The 21677-nt window shown below is 38.3% G+C and overlaps 2 protein-coding genes across 2 annotated transcripts in view; one reads left to right on the top strand and one right to left on the bottom strand.

Annotated features, from left to right (window-relative positions):
- The first annotated feature begins 88 nt into the window (after positions 1 to 88).
- Positions 89 to 16987, top strand: LOC134742043 (uncharacterized protein YdcI). Its single transcript, XM_063674970.1, has 18 exons — positions 89 to 237; positions 1948 to 2088; positions 2673 to 2738; positions 3226 to 3315; positions 3857 to 3946; positions 6757 to 7028; positions 7300 to 7453; positions 7958 to 8184; positions 8543 to 8788; positions 11732 to 11966; positions 12431 to 12552; positions 12861 to 13008; positions 13174 to 13257; positions 13631 to 13773; positions 14412 to 14624; positions 15310 to 15566; positions 16524 to 16720; positions 16883 to 16987. Exons 1-17 carry the CDS (start codon positions 214 to 216, stop codon positions 16709 to 16711), a joined length of 2700 nt encoding a protein of 899 aa, XP_063531040.1. The 5' UTR covers positions 89 to 213; the 3' UTR covers positions 16712 to 16720; positions 16883 to 16987.
- Positions 16988 to 17182: 195 nt separating this feature from the next.
- The window catches only part of LOC134742042 (cilia- and flagella-associated protein 65-like), a 28429-nt gene continuing 23934 nt past the window's right edge, over positions 17183 to 21677 (bottom strand). Inside the window, exons 21-26 of the mRNA XM_063674969.1 lie at positions 20405 to 20524; positions 19971 to 20103; positions 19286 to 19423; positions 18540 to 18652; positions 17670 to 17792; positions 17183 to 17321 (exon numbers count right to left, since the gene is read on the bottom strand). Coding sequence (XP_063531039.1) covers positions 17222 to 17321; positions 17670 to 17792; positions 18540 to 18652; positions 19286 to 19423; positions 19971 to 20103; positions 20405 to 20524 — 727 coding nt within the window. The 3' untranslated portion in view covers positions 17183 to 17221. The remainder of the gene's footprint in view (positions 17322 to 17669; positions 17793 to 18539; positions 18653 to 19285; positions 19424 to 19970; positions 20104 to 20404; positions 20525 to 21677) is intronic.

Here is a 21677-nt window from a genome sequence, read left to right as displayed (position 1 = left end):
ATTACTTTCACAATCGACTCGATAGACAAAAAAATCGATTCGAAATAAATGTCCTAGAAAGCCAACACTATTGAATGCATTATCAGCACGAACGAAGATAAATATTATTATTCAAGCGAAACGAAAGAGTGTGCAACGCACTTCATAGCTGTGAAATTATTGTAACTTGATAACACTAATTAAGGATAGGTACATTAACGTTTTTTAAAGGACATGGGATCGTGCCAGTCGTGCTTGGTAAGTTTTTTTATATTTTTTTGTTATTATTTTAACGAATAGTCACTAATTTCTAATAGGTAGGTACATGTAACATGAGTAAGGTAAAGTAGACATACTTAACTTCCTAAGGTCGTTGTGAGACTTGTGAGTTTATTTTATTTTATTGTATTTTTATTTTGTTGTTATTGAAATTGTTTTTAATACGAGGAATGTTTTCATCAAGAATTGAAATAGTAAAAGTCGTTATCATGTTTAAATCTACCTTTATGGCATTTTGCTAACGGATTAGTGATGTACCTTCATTATAATTTTGTTACATTGATATCGATATATTATATTAATGTGCGGGGATTCCCCTTTTGTTATCTTCTCGGGCGCATTTACAATCACTTCGTGTTGTTAAAATATCATTTTCATGATAAATAGAGAGAGTAAGTAAGACCAAGCTAAGTTGGCAGCGATTCTGATACATAACTGTGTAAGTCACAAAATAGCACCTTGGAGTCTGGGCTATCAAAATCGTTGCCAATTAGCTTGGTCTAACCCTAATTATCCAGCGGGTGTCGTATTTCATATGTCATATTATAGTGTACGCTTACTAGTGGTTAACTGACACCGCTAACTAATGACCCATTTTTTTATACATGCACACACACACATGCATGCAGCTAAGCTAGTTTTTCTTAATTACAACGACTTATTTTTACATGTAACACATTTACATTTAAGTCGTCAATATAAGAAAATACCTTCATATGTTATCATATAATTAATGTGTTAAGTTAACAGGTCTAATAGACCTACACAGGATATTGTTTTCGATTTTCGAATTAGCTCAATAAAATCGTGATAATTTAGATAGCTAAGTCTTGACTTAGATGCAACTTTACATATCTGATACCTAAATCAAGTATGTATTGCAGAAAAGTTTGGAACACAAATGCTACAAAGTACAAATTGAAGTTGCATGTGACTGCATTTAATTTGTTGCAATGGTTGCACGCGTTTTAGAACCCGGGTCCATGGAAGTTTTGTATGAAGGTGTAATTGACTAAAGCAGAGACGCTTTCGATATAGATTTTGGTACATTGACCCGCCTGTTGCTATCTCTCTTGCACGCGCATGATTATATAGCTGTCCCGCCCATGATGCCGGTTGTGAATGTGGCCGTGTGAGCGTGACAGCAATATAATTATGCGCGTACAATAAAGATAGCAACAGGCGGATTTATGTACGACAATCAACAACAAGTATTAAATTAAATATCTACAATATCATTTATAATTCGCTTTGAATTGTACCAAAGATTTATGTAACTCCGTAGTCCGTATAAGATGAATAAAGTCTAAGGAAAAAAATAACGTGCCTCGCAAATCAAGAAAAATTTATTCTCGGACAGATAGCACCTACACCTTTGGCCTATTCTCGGCTAGATGGCGTTGATGGTTTCGTTTGTTATTTAACAATTTTAACACATATTAGTGAAAGAGCATGGGTCAAAGTCATATATAAATAATAAATACAAAAAAAACATTTATCCATATATATATTATATGTATACATTTTTTGGTATTTTTATACATTTTCATTTTTAGTTTTAATCGTGTGTCGATAGATGACAGTAAATTTACTGTGACTACAAAATTTACTATAGCAGTAGGTACCCATCTATTCTATATATTCTCTTTTTTATTGTACATATGAATGAAACACTAAATATTTTTTAAGGGGGGCAATGATTCCACATCAAGTACATTGGATAGGTCTCCGTCGTCTCAACGAGTAGAACGACTAGAACGCGCACAAACTAGCACCACGCGAGTAAGGCCATCACCCAATCAGCCTTCAAATAATCGGAGAGTTACACAGGTATGAATGCTTAATATGTAACTTAATTAATATTACCTAGTTTTAAATTGTCATATGCTATGGTGGTCGTTTTGCCTTATTATATATCAAAGGTTGTTTAACCGAACAATGAGAGGAATGATAACGAAAACTTTATATACCACCTATTTTGTACCCATGCAAATAAATATTTAGAATTTAATTGAATTGACGTTTTATCGAAAATCTGACAGTTAAATATCTTTATTTTTTATAACGCTGCAAACTGGCATAATACACCTGCCCTGCCTGACCTGCCTCATGGTAAACGGTTATTGTAGCCCGTAGACTTGTGCAGATCCATAGGTGTCATGCCGCATGCGCGCTTCATTCTCATAACATAAAGTATTATTTTCAGACAATCTTTAACAAATACAATCATTCGAAATAGCGTAGTCGGCGTAGGTAACCCCAATATAAATGTAACTCGAGTAACTCAAAAATGTTAGAAGTGAGCTATTGTCGTGATGTAAAAACAACTACTGGCTATACTTAAAAATAACAGAAATATATAACTCTTTTCTAAAAAATGAATTAGTTCAGATAGTTTGATTTAATTTTTCCAGACTGCTCCATTTGCGCGTCCACAGAATGAAGACCTCATTACATATGAAAGACTAAATCAACCTGTGGTAAGATTATAATTACCGTAAGAAGCATCATTTAAACGAGATGAAATGTATTTGAGATGTTTTTCGATAACTTGTAACTTGCAAGTTAACTTGTTCTACAAAATCTGCTCTCAAAAAAGCCCAAACAGTCGTATTTGCAATTAGTTCTATACTTTTCTTCATATTGTAGAATCGTACCGACCCTCTAAGTATCTAACTATTAAGTGTGTCATAATGATAGTTAGTATTTTATTATTTTATGCATTGTATTAATAGGTATATTATGAATTTTTATTCTATTAACGGCTTTAAATTGTTGGACATGTTACGCAGTGCAAGTGTTATTTATACGTCATAATTTCATAGAAGTTTAATGCTATCAAAGTCGTTGCATACTTATCTTGGTCTAAGTCTAGGCAGTTTATAAATAATACAATTAAAAGTTATTATTGGTGTACCGATATTTACACATACGGCGCAAAGACATAAAATATATGCTTTATTTTAGAGGCAGGTCGTAATACCGGTACGCAATGTTCAACCTACAGGAAATTACAATCGACCAACATTTACCTTAGGAAGTGGTAACAGCACAAAGGTAAGAAAAAGCGAATTATGGTCGGTCAAGCCATTTCCATCAGTACGAAAAAGCGGAAAATTTAAAAAATGAATGCGAGAAGGGTTATCATCCTACAGAAGATTTGAATTTTGCGCCTTTTTCTACTGACAAAGTTGTTTGACAGACTATAATTGGTACATGACCGTTAATGGCGTTAGTAATATTGGCATGTCAATCTAAATGTGATTGTGAAGCCAGACGAACGTAGTATTGTGAGTTGTGAGTTTGTGAGCTGCGTAATTTCAGGTGCAGATTTATTATTGCAAAGTTGTCGGCAGACAACTCATTTTGCGTCGCCGTATAAAACAAACAGGTGTTTTGTGAAATTGACCAACCGAAATTACGCGACTCACAGCTCAAAAAATTACGCTCGTCTGGCTTCACTTAAATAGTGACCTTAAAGTTCAAATTTTGAATTTAAAATTGCCGCAAAAACTGATGCCCGATTCGGGTCTCCCACAGATGAAAGGTTATAATTATAACAGAAAACAAATTAAATCAGGGACTTGTTTAATTTTAGACAGGAACCGTACAGCAGACGTGCCATGTTCAACCAAAAATAAATGATAACAGGCCAATATTTACCATAGGAAGTGGCAACAATTCATGGGTAAGTCATATTTATGATTACTTTCAATATCCCATAGAACCTACGTGGTTAGAAGATCATTATTATAATAAGCAATAATATCTCAGGCCCGAGCGAGTTTTTTTTTATGATGAATAGGCAGGCGTTTGACTACGATCCCACCTGATGGTAAGTGATGATGCGGTCTACGGTGGAGCACGCTTACCTATGAGATACCTATTAACTCTTGCCTTGAAGAGCCCCAGATTGTACTCATGCGGAAACACAGACTCGACCAAGTCGGGCAGGGCGTTCCACTCCTTGGCAGTTCGCATAAGAAATGTGGAAGCAAAACGCTTCGTGCGTATTTTTGGAGTTCCTCCCATGAAGCGATGCCGGAGTGCCGTTTGTCTTGTAGTCCGATGGTAAAAATGGGACGGAGGAATAAGGTTGTGCAGTTCCTCGGCACACTCTCCGAAATGTATCCTATAAAAGATCGACAGGCTGGCAACCTTGCGACGATGCTCCAGACTTTGGAGTCGAGCATTCGTCAGATTGCTGTAATTGATGATTCTCTTGGCCCTCCTCTCAACTGACTCGAGTGCCTTAAGCTGGTACTTTGCAGAGCCATCCCACAGATGAGAACAGTATTCTACACACGTTTGGACTTGTGCTTGGTAAAGGTCGAGCAGCTGCCTAGATGTAAAACACTGCCTCACCTTGTTGTGGATGCCTAGCTTTTTTACCGCTAACTGTGCTTCCGACTCGATATGCGGGCCGAAGTTGAGTTTCGAGGTCAGCGAGATTCCGAGCAGCTCAAGATGGTCGGTTAACGGAAGGGATACATCTCGGAGAGTAGGAGTGAGATGGAATGGACTCCGTTTAGCGGAGATAAAACACGCCTGAGTCTTACTAGCATTGAACGCAACCAAATTGACACGTTCATGCGTTCATTATCAGAATAACCCTGTCTCTCCCTACACCCCTGTATTCCCTAAGACCTAAGTCATATCACACTGTTTTATGTTGTTTAGTGTTTGTTATTGGGTACCTAATGTAATTCCCTTGTCATGAATCATGAAGTCCCTGTACTCTCGGTACATAAAACCTCCTAGGTGGTTGGTCAGTGCCTTTCGGTCATCAATGGGGCTGTTAAAGGTTTGCATAGATGGCGCCATCATAGCTTGCCCCTTTTTCCATGAGATTTTGCTTAAAGGGCTGGCATCCAGGGCATAAAATTCCATTAAAGAAAAAACACAATTCTAGGGATTGACAGGGCAAGCTATGCTGGCGCCATCTGTTAAATACTTCGACCGGTCGATCCCATTATAAAAAGTATATTATCGAGACTTTCGGAAGGGAGTTCGTGTACCGCGGATTTTCGATGGCCGGACTGAGTTTTCCTTTTGACGAAATGTAAGAACATCGTTAACAATTTGTTTTAAATGAAAAACTAAAAAAAAACACTGTGTCAAATTACTAAAAATACTTGATCTCAAGTAGAGATGTCGATTGTGGAAGTAGATTTATGTTATAGTATATTGGTAGCGGTGTGATATTACGTGGAACGGGAAACTGCTGTTATAGCCGTAAGGCCTCATACTCACGAGCGCTTTTTCAACGCGCCTTAAAAAAGCGCTTGAATCTGCCCGCACGCTAAATTCGATTTAAAGACCAAGGCTTAAAGTTGAAAATCCAGCAACGCTAGATAAAAAGCGCTATCGCCATCGTGTGAACAACACACACACATACACATGTTTCCATTTGTGTCATTCAAAAGCTTTTTTAACGCGCGTTGAAAGAGCGCTCGTGAGTATGAGGCCTAACTGCCGTAAGAGACTACCGCACCGCACCGCGACCTTGGTGAGAGCTGAGAGCATGTGAGAGCGAAAAAGAGATATCTTTATTAGGCTTGACGAGGTCGTGAGGCGAGGAGGAGAAAGTGCCTGGCGACCACGTTGAGATGTACCTAATAAGCGCTAATTTTATCGATAAATTTACAAAAAAATATTTATTACAACACTGTTGACAACTATTAAGAGCTTGGAGGATATAATCAACGGAGACGCCTTGTCTGTAATTTGCTGTACAAAAAAGTCTGCAAATTTTTGCGGGGGAGGGGCAGAGGGGAACGTCAAATGTATACGTAACGTCAAAATAGCCATGTGAGATAATCGTCAGTCCATACATTGCGTATGACCTGGCCGACTATTTTCGACAGAGGGGAACGCCTCGCCTGTTTGTTTATATCCTCTAAGATTAAGAGCTTTACACACCTTTCCGAATTTAAAAACGCCCAACTTTTCAGTAGAAAAAGACGCGAAATTAAAAATTTCTATGGAAAACCAACCCTAAGCGCTTACATTTTTTGCCACCTTTTTCTACCGACGAAATAGGCTGTGCCAAAGTATATAATCCATCCATGATCATACAAATACAAATTATATTTTTAGGTTTGTATCAAGTTTGTATGGAGATAACGCTGGTTTGCACAACACTGGTATTCGAACGTACAAGACAGCCGGGGCCGAGTGGCGAGTTGTCAGTGTTGTCACTGTCACAGGTCACAGCACAGCACAGACTCACAGAGTCAAGTTGTCAACAATCTGTCAAGTCTTGTTTTGTGTTTTCACACTTTTCATGTTTGATTACGTTACGTTTTGCTTTTGAATCAATTTCTTTTATTTACTTAAAGTATAGGAAGAAGAAAATCAGGCTAAACTAATTCTTATTTTTTATGCGCTGCAATGGAAAAACCTACAACCACTACCCGAAAACGGAAGGCCGCGGTTTCAAAACAAGAGCCATCGCCGAGTAAAAAACTTAAGACTGATAAAAATGAAACATTTAAGGTGCCAGCAAAACCTGAGTCTAAACCCAAAGCCACAGCTAGTAGATCGAAAAAAATAGAAACAGTGTCGGACCCGTCGGACCAATCAGATGACGATGTACATGAACATACCCAGCATATTGTTACATGGGATGAGGCAGAGGTGTTATCGCAGGTTGAGAGGGTGCCGTTACACTTGGCTAAAAGTTTTGTTTCTCTCCTAGGCTTAGGGTGTACTCTACCCTTTATTTGCAGATATAGAAAGACTGAAGTGAACTACTTATTGCCAGATCGGTATGTTTAGTTTTTAATTACATATTTTATTAATGTAATTTTCTGCGCGGAGTTAAAGGATCAATCATTTTACAAATTTAGCAAAGTTCTAACAAAACAATCTTTCACAAACTCCAAAATTTTGAAACATCTCAAGTCATATTTTTTGTATATTTAAAATCACTGGACCAATACTGCATAATGCACATGATAGTTCAGCCCTATAAATGGCCACATATTAATTAGCAATACAATGTATTCCTTTGTTACGATTTAAATAATGTTTTTTTAGGCTTCAAGAACTGTTTGAGAGCTACCAAACAATTATTACTTTAAAAAAGAAAACCAAAACTGTAATGGAGACATTGAGAAAATCTAAGAAATTGACACCAGATGTCCAAAGAAGTCTTTTGAATGCTCGGAATTTATCAGAACTTGATTTAGTGGTAAGATATATTGTAGTGTACTACAAGCCGGTTTCTGTTACTTAATTCGATCAAACCTTTGAAGTTTAGTAGGACCTCAGTGAGATCTAGAGATTCATGATGTTTTGTTCTGTACGGAGCCCCTCCGTAGCATTCCAGCACCACATTAGAGGTTGTCTCTGCTGGTTCCATGCATCCTTGGCCTACGGGACTGTCTGTAACAGAAGTAATGGATGATACTTCTGCTAATACTGGGCCTTACTGAAAATCAGCATCGCGGAGTGTGCTATGTGGCTCATACTGTGACACTAAGCTGAGTAAGGACCATTTAGCGCAACTTCATTCTGTGTAATTAGTTTTATGTTATGTTGTGCTAATAAATGCTTTTTCTTTATTTCTAATAAACTCTCAGTGAATTTTCCAAGCATTAAATTCAACATGCAATTCTGGAATGTTCTGTGCATTTTTTTTAATAGCTTTTTTTGGCTTGTTAATTTTACCATGAGTGGTTTTGTATATTTTCAGTATGCCCCATTAAAGACCCACTCCTTATCACTAGCGGAAAAAGCGCGTAATCTAGGCTTAGAGCCTTATGCCATGAAGCTACTCAATGGAGAGTATGTTGATCTGCAGACATTGTGCACTCATAATGAGGAGTTGTCATCAGTGGACAAAGTGGAGACGCATGTGACTCACATCATTGCTGATGTTATTTATAAGGATACTAGAGTTCTTGAACAGATGAGAAAGTTGTAAGTTTACTTTAAATTAAATCATACAAGTTAAAATAGTTAAATATGTATTTTCCGATTTTGGTAAAGGAACTTCAAAAGGAACACTAAAAATTTACGCGTTTTGAACACCTATCTATTGCAATAAATAAACAAGTAAATAAAGTCGTGATAGACCCGCTAAAATTATGATTAGGCATGCATTTTCTTTGCCATAATGTACTTAAAATAAAGTACAAATTATATTGTAAATGTTGAGACATCAAATGTCCAAAGTAATTACTTCAATATTATGTGATACAATTTTGAGAAAAACCAATTTAATGAATGGGGTTTGTTGATGGGGCTAAAATGATTTCAATTGTTTTTTCCATTACAGGAAAGAGGAAACCAGATTCACAATCCAAACCAGCCGTACCAAAAGTTCGACAAAACCAAAGGAAAATGAGAATATCAAAGTTGACACCAAATCTGACCCTGACACTTACAAAGTGTATTTTGAGTGGAAGTGCCCATTGCATTTTGTCAAACCACATCAGACCCTGGCAGTTAATAGAGGAGAAGACGAAAAAATACTTAGTGTTAAAATAGTGGTACCTGATTGGTTTCATCAGAAGCTGGAGAGGTATGAATTAGTATTTATTTATTGACACATTTATTTACATGGCAGTACAGTTTACACCAATACAACGAGAAACTAAATTTTAACAATTAACAAAACAAGAATACCTAAAACAAAACATAAGAAAGTAGATAATATGGAAACATATTAGGAATCAAAAAAATTATCACATACAGGCAAGTCGGTTCCCTAACATAAGTATCCACTTTTCTATACAAGTAGTATGGCAACTTGGTTACTTAAGTTGGGGCACCGACCGTACTAGCTAGCCTATAACTAACTAACTAACTAACTCCGCTGGCTCAGCGACCCGAAGTGAGTCTTGGCCTCCGATACGAGTTGGCGCCAACACGCCCTGTTTTGTGCGATCTCCTCCCAGTTTTCTGCTTGCAGGGCGCGTAGATCTTTCTCAACTTGGTCTCTCCAGCGGTACTTAGGACGACCTGCTGGGCGTCGACCTATGTGGCGTCCAACGTAGGCCCTTTTTGCTGCCCTATCGCCTGTCATTCTCTCGAGATGCCCAAGCCAGCGGAGTCTTGCTGACTTGGTTTCGCCGATGATGTTTGGTTCAGAGACCAGGTTTTCTATCTCCTGATTTTTCCGGATTCTCCAGCTACCATCTTCTCTTTGTGTTGGCCCCAAGATCTTTCGGTATATTTCTCTTTCAGCGACAAGGAGCTGATTTTCTTCCTTCAGAGTAAGTGTCCAACATTCGCAACCATACATCAAGATCGGTCTAATAACGGTTTTGTAGACACGAATCTTGGTTTTCCGGCGCATAATCTTGGACACCAATATTTTGTGAAGGGCCGCCGCGCATCTGAGGGCACTTTGGATGCGAAGTTCAATGTCCTCTTTTCTGCAGTGTGTGTCATTAATAATGCAGCCCAGGTATTTGAAATTTTTCACTCCTTTGTACGAGACACCATCGACAACTAAGTTCTCTCTTTGCTCCAAAGTGTTCCTGCGCCTCCGCATGTGTAAATATTCCGTCTTCTCTTGGCTAATTTTGAGACCGACCGTCGAACCTTCCTCCGTCAATACCCTTGCTTTCTCCGTGACGGTTACGCTGTCCTCTCCCAGAAGAGCAAGATCATCTGCGTACCCAATGATCTTATGCAGGCCGTTTAACTCCACTCCGCCGTCCAGTATTTCTACCTTCCTGATGACGTATTCAAGTACTAGGTTAAACAGTATGGGTGACAGCGCATCTCCTTGTTTAAGACCAGTAATGACTTCAAACTCGTCTGTCAACCCTCCTCCCACTTTGACTCGCATTCGACTTGTACCCGTGGCGACCACAATCATTCTTACGAGTTTGTCTGGGATTTTAAAATTCCGGAGTATGGAGAAGAGCGCCTGCCTGTCTATACTGTCGTAAGCTTTGGCAAAGTCCACGAATAGAGAGTGTATTTCCATCGCATATTCCCATTTCTTTTCCATGAGCTGTTTGAGGAGGAAGATTTGGTCAACTGTGCTCCGATTACGCCGAAATCCACACTGATAGTCTCCAAGGATTTGCTCTGCGTATTTCTCTAATCGGGCCAGCAGCACATACGAAAGTAGCTAGCCTATAAGATAAGATAATTTATTCCATAACAATTTTACAATCATGTCGGAATATAACTTACAAGCTACTAAAATAAATTACAATTTTATAAATATTATGCATATATTATAGCTTACACTAAAATTCTTCTTCGTCGTTCCCTCATGACTGAGGATCGTGACCAAGAACTATATCCCTCCATTTAACGCGATCAAGGGCTAAGTGGGCTGCCCTCTGCATGGAACCACATGCTTGTCTAATGGAATCCGACCATCTTGCCGGGGCTCTTCCTCTAGCGCGCTTGCCTTCAACTAAAACTAAAATATACAAGATCAATCTCACAATACTTCAACCATTCACCGCACACACTACATGCCCATCCAGACGCAAACAGATCACACTGGGGTGCGGCCGTCAGGAGTGCATTGAATCGTCAGTGCGCGGAGCAGCAGCGAGTTCCCGCGCTACACCGTGCGTACGGCCGGGACCGCCAGTAGAGGGCGCGCTCGAGGCCTCAAATTTGCTCTCGGGACTTCCGGGACATAAAGCCTCAAGACTCTACCCACGAGTTCTGGGCAGTCCGACTTTCCTCGCAGCATACGACACACCGTGATTAGCAAGTTATTGTTCTGCCTTACCTCCAGAGAGTTATATCCGAGATCCCCGAGTAGAAATTTTCTTGGATACAGAAACGGGTAATACCCGTGACTTTTTTTATGTAGGAATCTCAATAACGCTTTCTGGACTCTCTAGAAGTAAGGCATATGACAGTTCATGTAGGTGTCATACGATTGAAGACGACTCTAGTTTGCTTCTGACCAATGCATTAAAAATTAACTTACTTTATGGCCCCGATATCCCTAAATAAAACAGTTTTTTACGAGGGTTTGAATATGTTCATGAAAAGTGAGGCGAACATCAAATATCAATCCGAGATCTTTTATGGAGAACTTTCGGTCGATAACATCATTTCCGAGCCTATAATGTGCAAGAAGAGGGTTAGCGGCACCACTACGTGCCTACACAGCATTTGTCAACATTGAAATAAAATGTAAACAAATAATGTGATGACTCCAGCCGTTTTATTTGAATCAATACATAAAATCGTAAAACTCTGGTTGTATTTAACTTTAAAATGTTCATATCATAATTGGCCTGCTGTGTGCTGTGTGATTTAGGAATTTAGGACGAGTCCTTAAAACAAGTCAAATTTTATCTAAAACAAAAATAAAACCGAGAAAAATAAATAAACATCGGCCCTAATAGCAAAACTACCATGATAAAGTAGCGATACAGCCGCGATATGGCATCTTCTACCGCCTGAAAAACCGTGCGTTTCCACCGACTTTGCAAATATGTACTCGTATGTAATGATGAACTGCTTATAAATCTTTCAGATTCTGTATGACGTTGTGGAACAGCAACCACTGGGTACACAAAGGTCTAGAAGACGCGTACAACCGCCTTATTAAGCCGTGGCTATCAAGGAAAGTTAGAACGGACCTGACCACTGAAGCACATAAAGAGGCTGTGAAGACTTTTACAACTAATCTGGAGAAGTATTTGTTGACTGAACCAGTAAAGAATAGGAGGATAGCAGGGTTAGATCCTGGATTCAGAGCTGGTTGTAAGGTAAATTGCCATTTTATCAATATGATTTGAAATAATAGTGTCATGATTCATGAATGAGTAAGGTCAGTGTGGAGAAGGCCATGTATACCTGAAGGTGGGTAGAGCAGGAGTGAGGCTCTTCCTTTCTGACTGTCTGAGCTACGTACGTATACAAGTACGAGAGTTTTTGCCTTATGACAGTCTTCCCTGCAACACATTTTATATGCTGGAGTGGAATTCCCCACATTGACCTTCCCCAGGAAACGTGTCGCTGCGTGTGAGGCGCTACATAAAATGATAGTGTTTCCTTTTTTGCGTGAAGCCCAATAGCTTCAGTTGGAGGAGCCACGGCTTAGACCAGATATTTTCGGGTCCTAATTCCGGGCATATGATATGATAAACGATATGATATGATACTTCCGAAAGTTACCCATATTTCCATCATAACTTTATAATTTCGGTAATGATTTTTTACTTGTTTTTAGATAGGCGTCATAGATTCAGATGGAGAAAAGTTAGAAGCGTGTACTATTCATCCAAATTTAAGACAGAATATGAAGTTTGATCCTGCCGCTGCACAATTAAGAAATCTACTAACCAAACACAAGTAAGTAAAGTTATATGGATGCGATTTTTGTGTGGCCCTTAATGTAATATAGATATAGCTAATCCTTCATGCATTCCAATAAAATTTACGACGATGCGTTATACAGCGTGGCTAAAAAATAAGTGCATTCGCGTTGCCAGGGAGAGTTATTTTTTTTCGCGATTTCGTGGTTGGTCCCGTAGTAAAAGTTGCTCAGTATAATCCCAAAACCTCCCTGGCAACGGGAATGCACTTATTTTTAGCCACCGTGTATATACCTAATTGGTATGGTATTTAAAGGCTGAAATGTTAATGATTTTTTTTTTCAGTGTAGAATTAATCGGCTTAGGGAATGGCACGGCCTGCCGCGAAACCGAAGCGTGGCTCAAATATCACCGTATATCGGACTCCATTCCTGTCATTATCGTGCCGGAGCAAGGAGCATCGATTTATTCCATTAGCAAGGAGGCCCAAAAGGTAAATCGGCAGATGTAAATACAAAAACTCAATTTAACCCTTATATGAATACTTACTACCACCACCAGCGGTTTAACACTTGTTTCTTGTCTACTTATGTACAATACAAATATGCAATTGTCTGTAATAAAAGATGAATGTTGCTATTTTAATTTTATGTTCTAGGAACACCCAAATATGGATCCTAACCTCATATCGGCATTGTCTATCGCTAGAAGAGTTCTAGATCCCCTAGGAGAGCTTATCAAAGTAAGTATTTACACATATTCTTTTAAATAATCGTTATGAAAAAAAAAACGAATAGCCGTCCATGGTGAAACATTTCAACAGCTCGCGCACTGCACAAACGCTGCAAATCGTACTGCAAAATGCACTCGAGCAGCGAGCGATCCTATCGCAAATGCTTCGCGAACAGCGCAATGGCCAGATCTGGAATTAAGGATCCCGTCGACTTCCGGGGATCAAAAGACAGCTAAAAAATGACCCTAAAGTTTAGATTTTAGAATTGAAATTAGATTATTTTTTGCTGACCCGACATCGCGTCGGTGAAAAGCGAGGGATTTTTAAGCTTTTACTTCTCTCCTTTCATACATTTTACATCTCTCATACTTTATTATTGCAGGTTGACCCAAAAAATCTCGGCGTAGGCCTTTACCAGCACGATATACCGCCAAAGATGTTGGATACAGCACTGGACTGCGCCGTTGAAAAGATCGTCAGCTTGGTTGGTGTGGATATCAATACTGCTTCGTTGGCCTTACTAAGGTAGGTAAATGTTATTTTACACAAAACTAAGTACGAAGCCGTACAGCGCCATCTACATCAACTGTCAAATTTGAAGCATGTATAAATGAGAGAACTTCAAGACTTCGCGTACCTTGGCATTCGTATTATGGAAAATTGTCCAACTGAAGTTTTGCTGGCCTGTCACTTTTACCTCCACCGACAGCTGCCAGACTCCCGGCATTTTCCGGGGTTCTTATTCTAAGAGGGTCGCGCTTGATATATTGTGAATTTTGGCAAGATCTGCTTAACATACTGATGGTCAGTAAATTGGCCATTTTTTTAGTTGTTGTCAATTTTCTTTTGTTTGCCAGATTTAGATAAAATTTGGTGCATTGATATTTAGTTCCCTATTTGTACAATATACCTAAGCGCAATTTCCCCGTGTCCTAAAAATATCCTCCTCTGAATTTAATAACTTAACGAAAAATTACAGTAGTTTTCTCTGTCCCATATAGAGATTTCGTATTATTTCCGCCCAGAATGAAAAGCTCTTTAAACTTACCATATTTTACCAAAATCTGACGAAATAAAATCTACAATAAAAAAAATGGTTCTAGTACCTATGTTACTATTTAACAAAATAAGTTACAAATCTAACCGATCTCTAATTATTTCAGGCGAATATCGGGACTGAACGAGGGCCGAGCTAAAAAACTAATTGCCTATCGCAAAGACAACGGAGGATTTACTACGAGGGCCGAAATACTCAAAGTGACAGGCATCGGGAAAATCACATTCCAACAATGTGCCGGCTTTCTGAAGATTATCGGTGGGAGTGAGCCTCTCGATTCTACCATTATTCATCCTGAAAGTTATGGTGTTGCGAAATTGTAAGTTTTAATGTCATATCAATTTGAACCTTCTTGTCTAGATCATAAGGTTTGATTAGATTAGTTTACAAAGTGACGACAGGCATCGGCAAAATCACATTCCAACAATGTGCCGGCTTTCTGAAGATGGGAGTGAGCCTCTCGATTCTACCATTATTCATCCGGAAAGTTACGGTGTTGCGAAATTGTAAGTTTTAACAGAATGTTTTACAATAGCTGTCATATCAATTTGAACCTTCTTGTCTAGATCGTAAGGTCGATGTTTGAATGGACTAGTCTACAAAATGTTAAATGAATATAACTAACGGCAATAAAAAGAATAAAAGTAGTAGTAGTAGTAAACACTTTATTGCACAAAACATCCAAGTAAGGAAGTAAGTAGTTGCAAGTAGCATCCTTAGGTAAAGAATGTGTGGTGGGATTTCGATTACACCTGATCCATACCCTATCACTGTATTAGGTATGCTTGTGTAGACTGTAGTCATACTTGTTTCAATAGGGCAATGCCGCAACTGACCTTTCCTTGCCTTCGTGCATAACTGCATACCAGCAGTGCCTACTACGATCGTTTACACAACGAATATGGGATGTTAGACGTGGGGACAATCTTTGATCACTATTTTTTCCCAAATTGAGTTTAGGTATTATTAATTTCCCCACAGTTGCATTTACACTATTTTTTTAGGTTCGCAAAGAAACTTAGCTTTGACATCAAACAACTCAACCAATCACACTTCGCCGTATTAGTTGAAAGGAATACCTCAAACCTCGACATCAGCTCCCTCAGTAAAGAGCTAAAAACCGACGACGGAAGTCTGGAGCTCATAGTAAATGCTTTGAAACAGAAGCCGCATGAGGACAATATTATAGTATTCTGCAAGCCTGTGTACTCTATGGCTATTCAGGCGACAGATGAGCTGAAGGAAGGTCAAACTTTGACAGGTGAGGCTTATTTAATTCTTGAGCTATTTTTGACGTTCGTTATAAGCGTAATAGGAACATACTCAAAAAAACCGGACAAGTGCGAGTCGGACTCACGTACGTACGTACTTTTTAGTATTTGTTGTTATAGCGGCAACAGAAATACATCATCTGTGAAAATTTCAACTTTCTAGCTATCACGGTTCATGAGATACAGCCTGGTGACAGACAGACAGACGGACAGAGAAGTCTTAGTAATAGGGTCCCGTTTTTACCCTTTGGGTACGGAACCCTAAAAAGGGACGACTCTTCTGTCCTCACAAGTAGAGTATATATTTACTAAAGCCAAATTTTTGGTTATGACTTACATGTGTCGGCCAAATTTGGTACCGACGGCGTAGTTTTGGATTATAGCAAACTAGCTTTTGCCCGCGACTTCGTCTGCGTAGAGTTAGTAATTTGGGTAGCTTGCTTTTTATCGATTTCCTATACAAACTTCCACCCCCTTAAAGGATGATTTCTGGGATAAAAACTACCCTATGTCCTTCCCAGGACTCAAACTATCTCTATACCAAATTTCTACTAAATCGGTTCAGCGGTTTAAGCGTGAAAAGGTAACAGACAGACACACTTTCGCATTTATTATATTAGTATGGAAGTATGGGTAGTATGGATTTGTGGTGTTTCACCAAGGTTCTTATTCTCCGGGAACAAAAAAGACGAATAGAACGTCATTCTATGTATGACACTAATTGCTGCTGGCTATAACGACATTCTAATACTTCCATTCATCTCTTATTGTTACGAATAGCTGCGTCGACATAGCTTTTTTGACAGTTTTCAAATATTTCGCCAACGTACCTATCCTTAACATTGACTACCATGCCGAATACGAAAATTTAAGATTACCAAGCATTGATGGTCGATGGACTTGAATTGTATCAATGGTTATATACAATTAATCCCTATTTATTTCAGGAGTCGTCCGCAACGTGGTTCCCTTCGGCTGCTTCGTGGACTGCGGTTTCAAAGACAACGGTCTCATCCACAGAAGCCACCTCGGCGGCAACCAAACACCAAAACTGGGTGACCGAGTAAAAGTCACCGTCATCGCGTCGCCGAAACCGAAAAAGATACAACTGAGACTGGAGAAAATTCTTGACTAATACCTTAAGGTATTTTTTTGTATTTGTTTTGTCTTTTGTCCCATTCCTGACGATTATGATATAGTTTAAGAATAATTGAATGTTTAATTAATAAATTGATTATTATTGTCAACTCATCTTTATTCATAAAATAACTGAGACTGGAGAATTTTTTTTGACTGATGCCTTAAGGAAATTTTGTTTGTATTTGTTTTGTCTTTTGTCCCATTCCTGACGATTGTGATATAGTTTAAGAATAATTGTTAAATGTTTAATTAATAAATTGATTATTATTGTCAACTCATCTTTATTCATAAAATTAAGACTATGAAATCAAACTACCAATTAGAGACGTTTTTACTACTTGACGCGCGCTTCTTCCATATAAAATGTGTCGTTAACCCTTCGAACGCCACTCCTATCGTGCGCGGCGCGTGATTATTGTGAACCTTTTTTGGAATGCACGAAGGTTGATATTGGGCTGTAGCCGCGCGCGTCAGATGACGTCTTTGGCGGTCATAGAAAGTCCCATTATTCAGCTTCGAAGATGGATATTTCGTGCTTCGGGTTAAGATTGTAGACATGGTAGATGGCTTTGTTCACGATGGCATCGCAAATACCAGATGTTACTCTAAAAATTAAGAACCACATTAAGTTTACTACTGACTGTCGTGTACAACTTGATTTTACTAATGTGGAAAAGAACGGCATATAAAATTTTTGTTTGGGAAGACCGTCATAAGGCAAGAACTCTCGTAGGTACTTAGATAGGAACAGCTTCGCACCTTCTGCTCTACCCACCTTCTGTAAGTGGAGTATGTGTATAACTACAAGCGCATAAGTTAAAAGCTACGAAAGAGCTTAGTAGACGGTCTTCACCACATTGACGTTAGTCAATATTTTCATTGACATGCTATGGTGATGATGAATCATTTTATATGTATTTTTTATTACCTATAGGTAATAATAAACTGCTTACCGTCTGCTTAGATTTGATTTCTCCTTGCTCTCTATAGCATTCATCAAATGAGAATACGTTGGTATGTCCTCTTTGGCGTAATATTCAATTTGGTTTTTAAACATTTTGCTATGTAGAGCATCCCTGAAATAATCAGTGAAATTAAATTATTCTTACTTTCTCGTCAACATTATTAAAAAACCGGCCAAGTGCGAGTCGGACTCGCCCACCGAGAGTTCCGTACTTTTTAGTATTTGTTGTTATAGTGGCAACAGAAATACATCATCTGTGAAAATTTACACTGTCTAGCTATCACGGTTCATGAGATACAGCCTGGTGACAGACAGGCGGACAGTAGTCTTAGTAATAGGGTCCCGTTTTTACCCTTTGGGTACGGAACCCTAATAACCTCAAAAATTTGGTGCTGTTTTTGCGAAAACATCTCAATTATACAGGGTAGCAAAAAAGTAAGTGCATTCCCGTTGCCAGGGATGCCACCGTGTATAACTGTACACTACCGCGCACTCCGCCCGTCTTTAACCTCATAAGACCCAATGTAATGTCTATTTTACAATTATTTACACACCGTTTTAAAGTACCAATATTTTTGTTTCATTGCTATCTCAAACAAAGGGAATACATCCTAATATTCCCAATTCACTATACAACAAGATTCAAAATTAAAAAATTGCATGATAAACTCGCATGAGTTTCGCTACATGTACATCTACATTGGGGTCTAAAATGAAACTTTCATTTAATTTTTCGCGCCGTCTAAATGAGACTTTAATTTATACCGTTCTACTTTCAGTGGTAACTTACCTATATCAGATATAACTGAAGTATATAAAATGCCTCACTTTATAAATAAATAAATAAACTAGCACTTACCATAGTATCCCGTCTATGATTCTTATAATATCCAGTGTAGTCATACTGTTGCCAGAACTACCTTTTTGATAGTAGTCGTGGAGTTCCGATGTTAATAAATCGTAGGGTGGCGTCTGAAATAAATTTTATTATTAAAAGATTTTTGTCGAACTAATAGCGTTAAAATGGCTGCCAACTAACACTAAATGAAAACTGTACATAAGATTTCCATCTTGTATAGTATATAACCATATAGGTGAAAATCTGAAAGGGTTTAGTAAAGCGGCCTCCTGAATAATATCGTTTTAATTAGAGTTTTTTGTTATAATATCGTTAAAAAATTAGTGATTCCAGTGATGAAGATGATCTAACGCCTGTGGATATTGCACTTTCCTAGCTATAGTGAGGTGAAAAGTTTTGTGTTACACACGGGTGCAACTGTATTTTACTTCTCGTGTGTTGAAACACTCGCGGGTAAAATACAACTTTGCACCCTTGTATAACAAATAACTATTCTACCCTAATAGTCATTGCTAACTTTAATAACTAGAGAGGGACGGGGGGGGGGGAAGAAGAATAATTAGAGAGGGACGGGGAGTCTATCACGCGGGCCGCGGGCGAGATACCCGTCGCGGCGCTGCTGTGCCAAAGCCTACTGTCAGCAACAAAAAGTTTAGTTTTTGTTTACAAAATTAGTCACGTTATTATACTTTTACTTCAATGAAACAAATGTACTATTATCTACACGTCTACTATGTTGTAATTACCTGCTCCCACTGTTGTTTCAAAAGCATCCGTGGGAAACCATCGCGTTGGCCTTTGGAAGATATCGATATAGTCAGCGATAAGTAAAACGGTTGTGGCTTCTCTATGTCCAACACGTATGGCGGCTCGTCGTTAATGCCCTAGACAGACAATTATTTATTGCTGAATTACTTTAGTTTATTTTACTTCTCCATGCTAAAACTCGTTAAATCCACTGGGCCGATTTTAATTTGGTTGCATGTATTTTTTTTCGTCACATTTTGTTAAAACTTAAGTGTTTGAAGGACTCCTTATTATCCTCAAATACGAAATCCCAGTTTGGGACACAAAAATGTATGTAATTTTCTGTGGATTTACGAAAATACCATACGATTTCATAAACCACAGGAAGATTTAGTAGAAAATACAGTAAAATTGCGCTTATATTTTTTACAGATACTATTAAATCTTAATTAATATACATATCCTTTATGTAAATATCCAGAGGAAAATCGGGACTACGTTTGTATTCAGAAGCACACTTATCTTATGCTGTTTTTCCCGCCATGCATACCACGTTCTCTCGCTCGACTCTCTAGGGTTGCCAAGTTTGTACATTATTCGCGACTGGCGTGTGCGTGACGGTTTGTTAATAGCGTTTATAATGTTGAGAGCAGTTGCTTTTTTTTTCAATACAAAAAAACTTACAGGTCGAAAATATCCTTCTTCAGTAATTATGAATTCTTGATTACACTTTTCTGTTTTATTTTTTCGCAGCAATTCATTTTGTTGGTAGCGTCTGCGTTCGGTTAAATCTAGCAATTCACACGCCACGGTTGTGCTGTAAATAAATAAAATGCTCCGTAAACGTTTTTTACTCAATTCCATAATATACTGGCAATGGCACTAACTTAATGTTAGACTACCTAGCTACCTACAAAATAACTACTTACATCTCTCCTAAAAGATTGGCTAGGCCTTGAGAAGGCACTAAAGGGTTATTTGAGCTATTTATTATTGCATAAAATGTATACCTACAAATGTAAAAATGGCATTCTCTACCAGTCAACCATATAAATCCAGATTCTACGTGTCTTGCCTCAACTAAAATCCTATATAAACGTGCTATGCAATTAACTTACGTGAACGTAGCAGGTTCTTGCAAGGTGTAAACCGTCATAGTAATCCACTCGGAGCTCTTTGGCTGGATCACTCCCCAGCATGGAGTCATCACCACGTTTACTATATTTGCAATTCTTTCCCTAAAATAAGATCATACATAATGAATATCATGTCCTTACAGGCTTTTATTCGCCTGATTTTGGATCATTTGATTTGATTGAGCTGAAATATTACATACTACACCGTACATTATGCAGTGAATTGAATTGGATGATAGATGTTTAGAGACGGAAAGTAACTAGTATTGAATTACTCATTTTCTTTTTTGTTAAGAGCCAACAGGAGTGGTCATTTCTCCATACAAACGTACTCGACTGTTTCCTCCGTGGTTTTTGAAGCTAGAGCAATGATTTTTTCAACACAGATTAATATTGTCAATATCTGTGTCGGTGTGTTTTGCTTTTTTTGATATTTTTGTTTTTTAAGGCGCTAGAGCCCTTCACACATGGCCAAAAATGGCCTCACTGACTATGCCGCAATGAGAGGCGTGGTATTCAAAACTGGTATCAATTAGCCAAAAAATCAAAACAGTCCGACACAGACAATTTCATAATCATTTAGATTTCCAAATTTGGTTACGATTGGTTAAGTTTTGGAGGAGGAAACAGTCGAGTACAAAACCTCGATTTTTGAGATTTTTACGCAGGATTTTTCGCCTAAGCTGCAGTTGTTCTTATCGCACTAATTTTAGGGGCGGGGTCAAGTTTCTAAATACGTACACAGACAGAAAAGTGATGGGCAATAGTCGACATTAAATGTCGATAATCTAGTGATGTGATAAGATCGATAAACCTTTTCAAAGTCGCGATTTGCCTCTTAGTAGGCGAAGTAAGTAAAGTGAGTATGCACTTTGGCCTCAGGGGATATCGTTTAACACTATTTATTATTCCTTGGTTCATACAAAGCTAAGCTGACGCACTAGCTACGAGATTAAGTCCTGGTAACCCGCGAAAAAGGGAGGGGAAAAGTCGGCTTCTGCGGTCCAGTTTGCCTCTATTTCTACATATCTGTTGCTATGAGATCAAATTTGGTATAATTATTGTGTAAATTAGGGACGAATAATTTATTTTAGAAATAATAGTTTCACATTTTCATACACAAATCTGAATATATGAACGAAACATTAAAATCATATATAATTTTTGGTCACTGATTTGCTCTTTAGAAGCAAATTGTGGTGATTTGCAAAAAATAATTACACAATTTAGTCCATTTATTCGTTATTTAGAAAAG

Source organism: Cydia strobilella, chromosome 6 (assembly GCF_947568885.1).
Source record: "Cydia strobilella chromosome 6, ilCydStro3.1, whole genome shotgun sequence".
NCBI classification, from domain to species: Eukaryota; Metazoa; Arthropoda; class Insecta; order Lepidoptera; family Tortricidae; genus Cydia; species Cydia strobilella.
The sequence above is the reverse complement of the archived record's forward strand: the minus strand, read 5'-3'. Positions and strand labels throughout refer to the sequence as shown.

Bases quoted from the DNA above. Each gene is read 5' to 3' on its own strand.
- LOC134742043 (XM_063674970.1), top strand. From the start codon at position 214: ATGGGATCGTGCCAGTCGTGCTTG. The intron at 2,089-2,672 runs GTATGAATGCTT...TAATTTTTCCAG, and splicing joins ATAATCGGAGAGTTACACAG to ACTGCTCCATTTGCGCGTCC. The intron at 13,009-13,173 runs GTAAATCGGCAG...TTTATGTTCTAG, and splicing joins TTAGCAAGGAGGCCCAAAAG to GAACACCCAAATATGGATCC.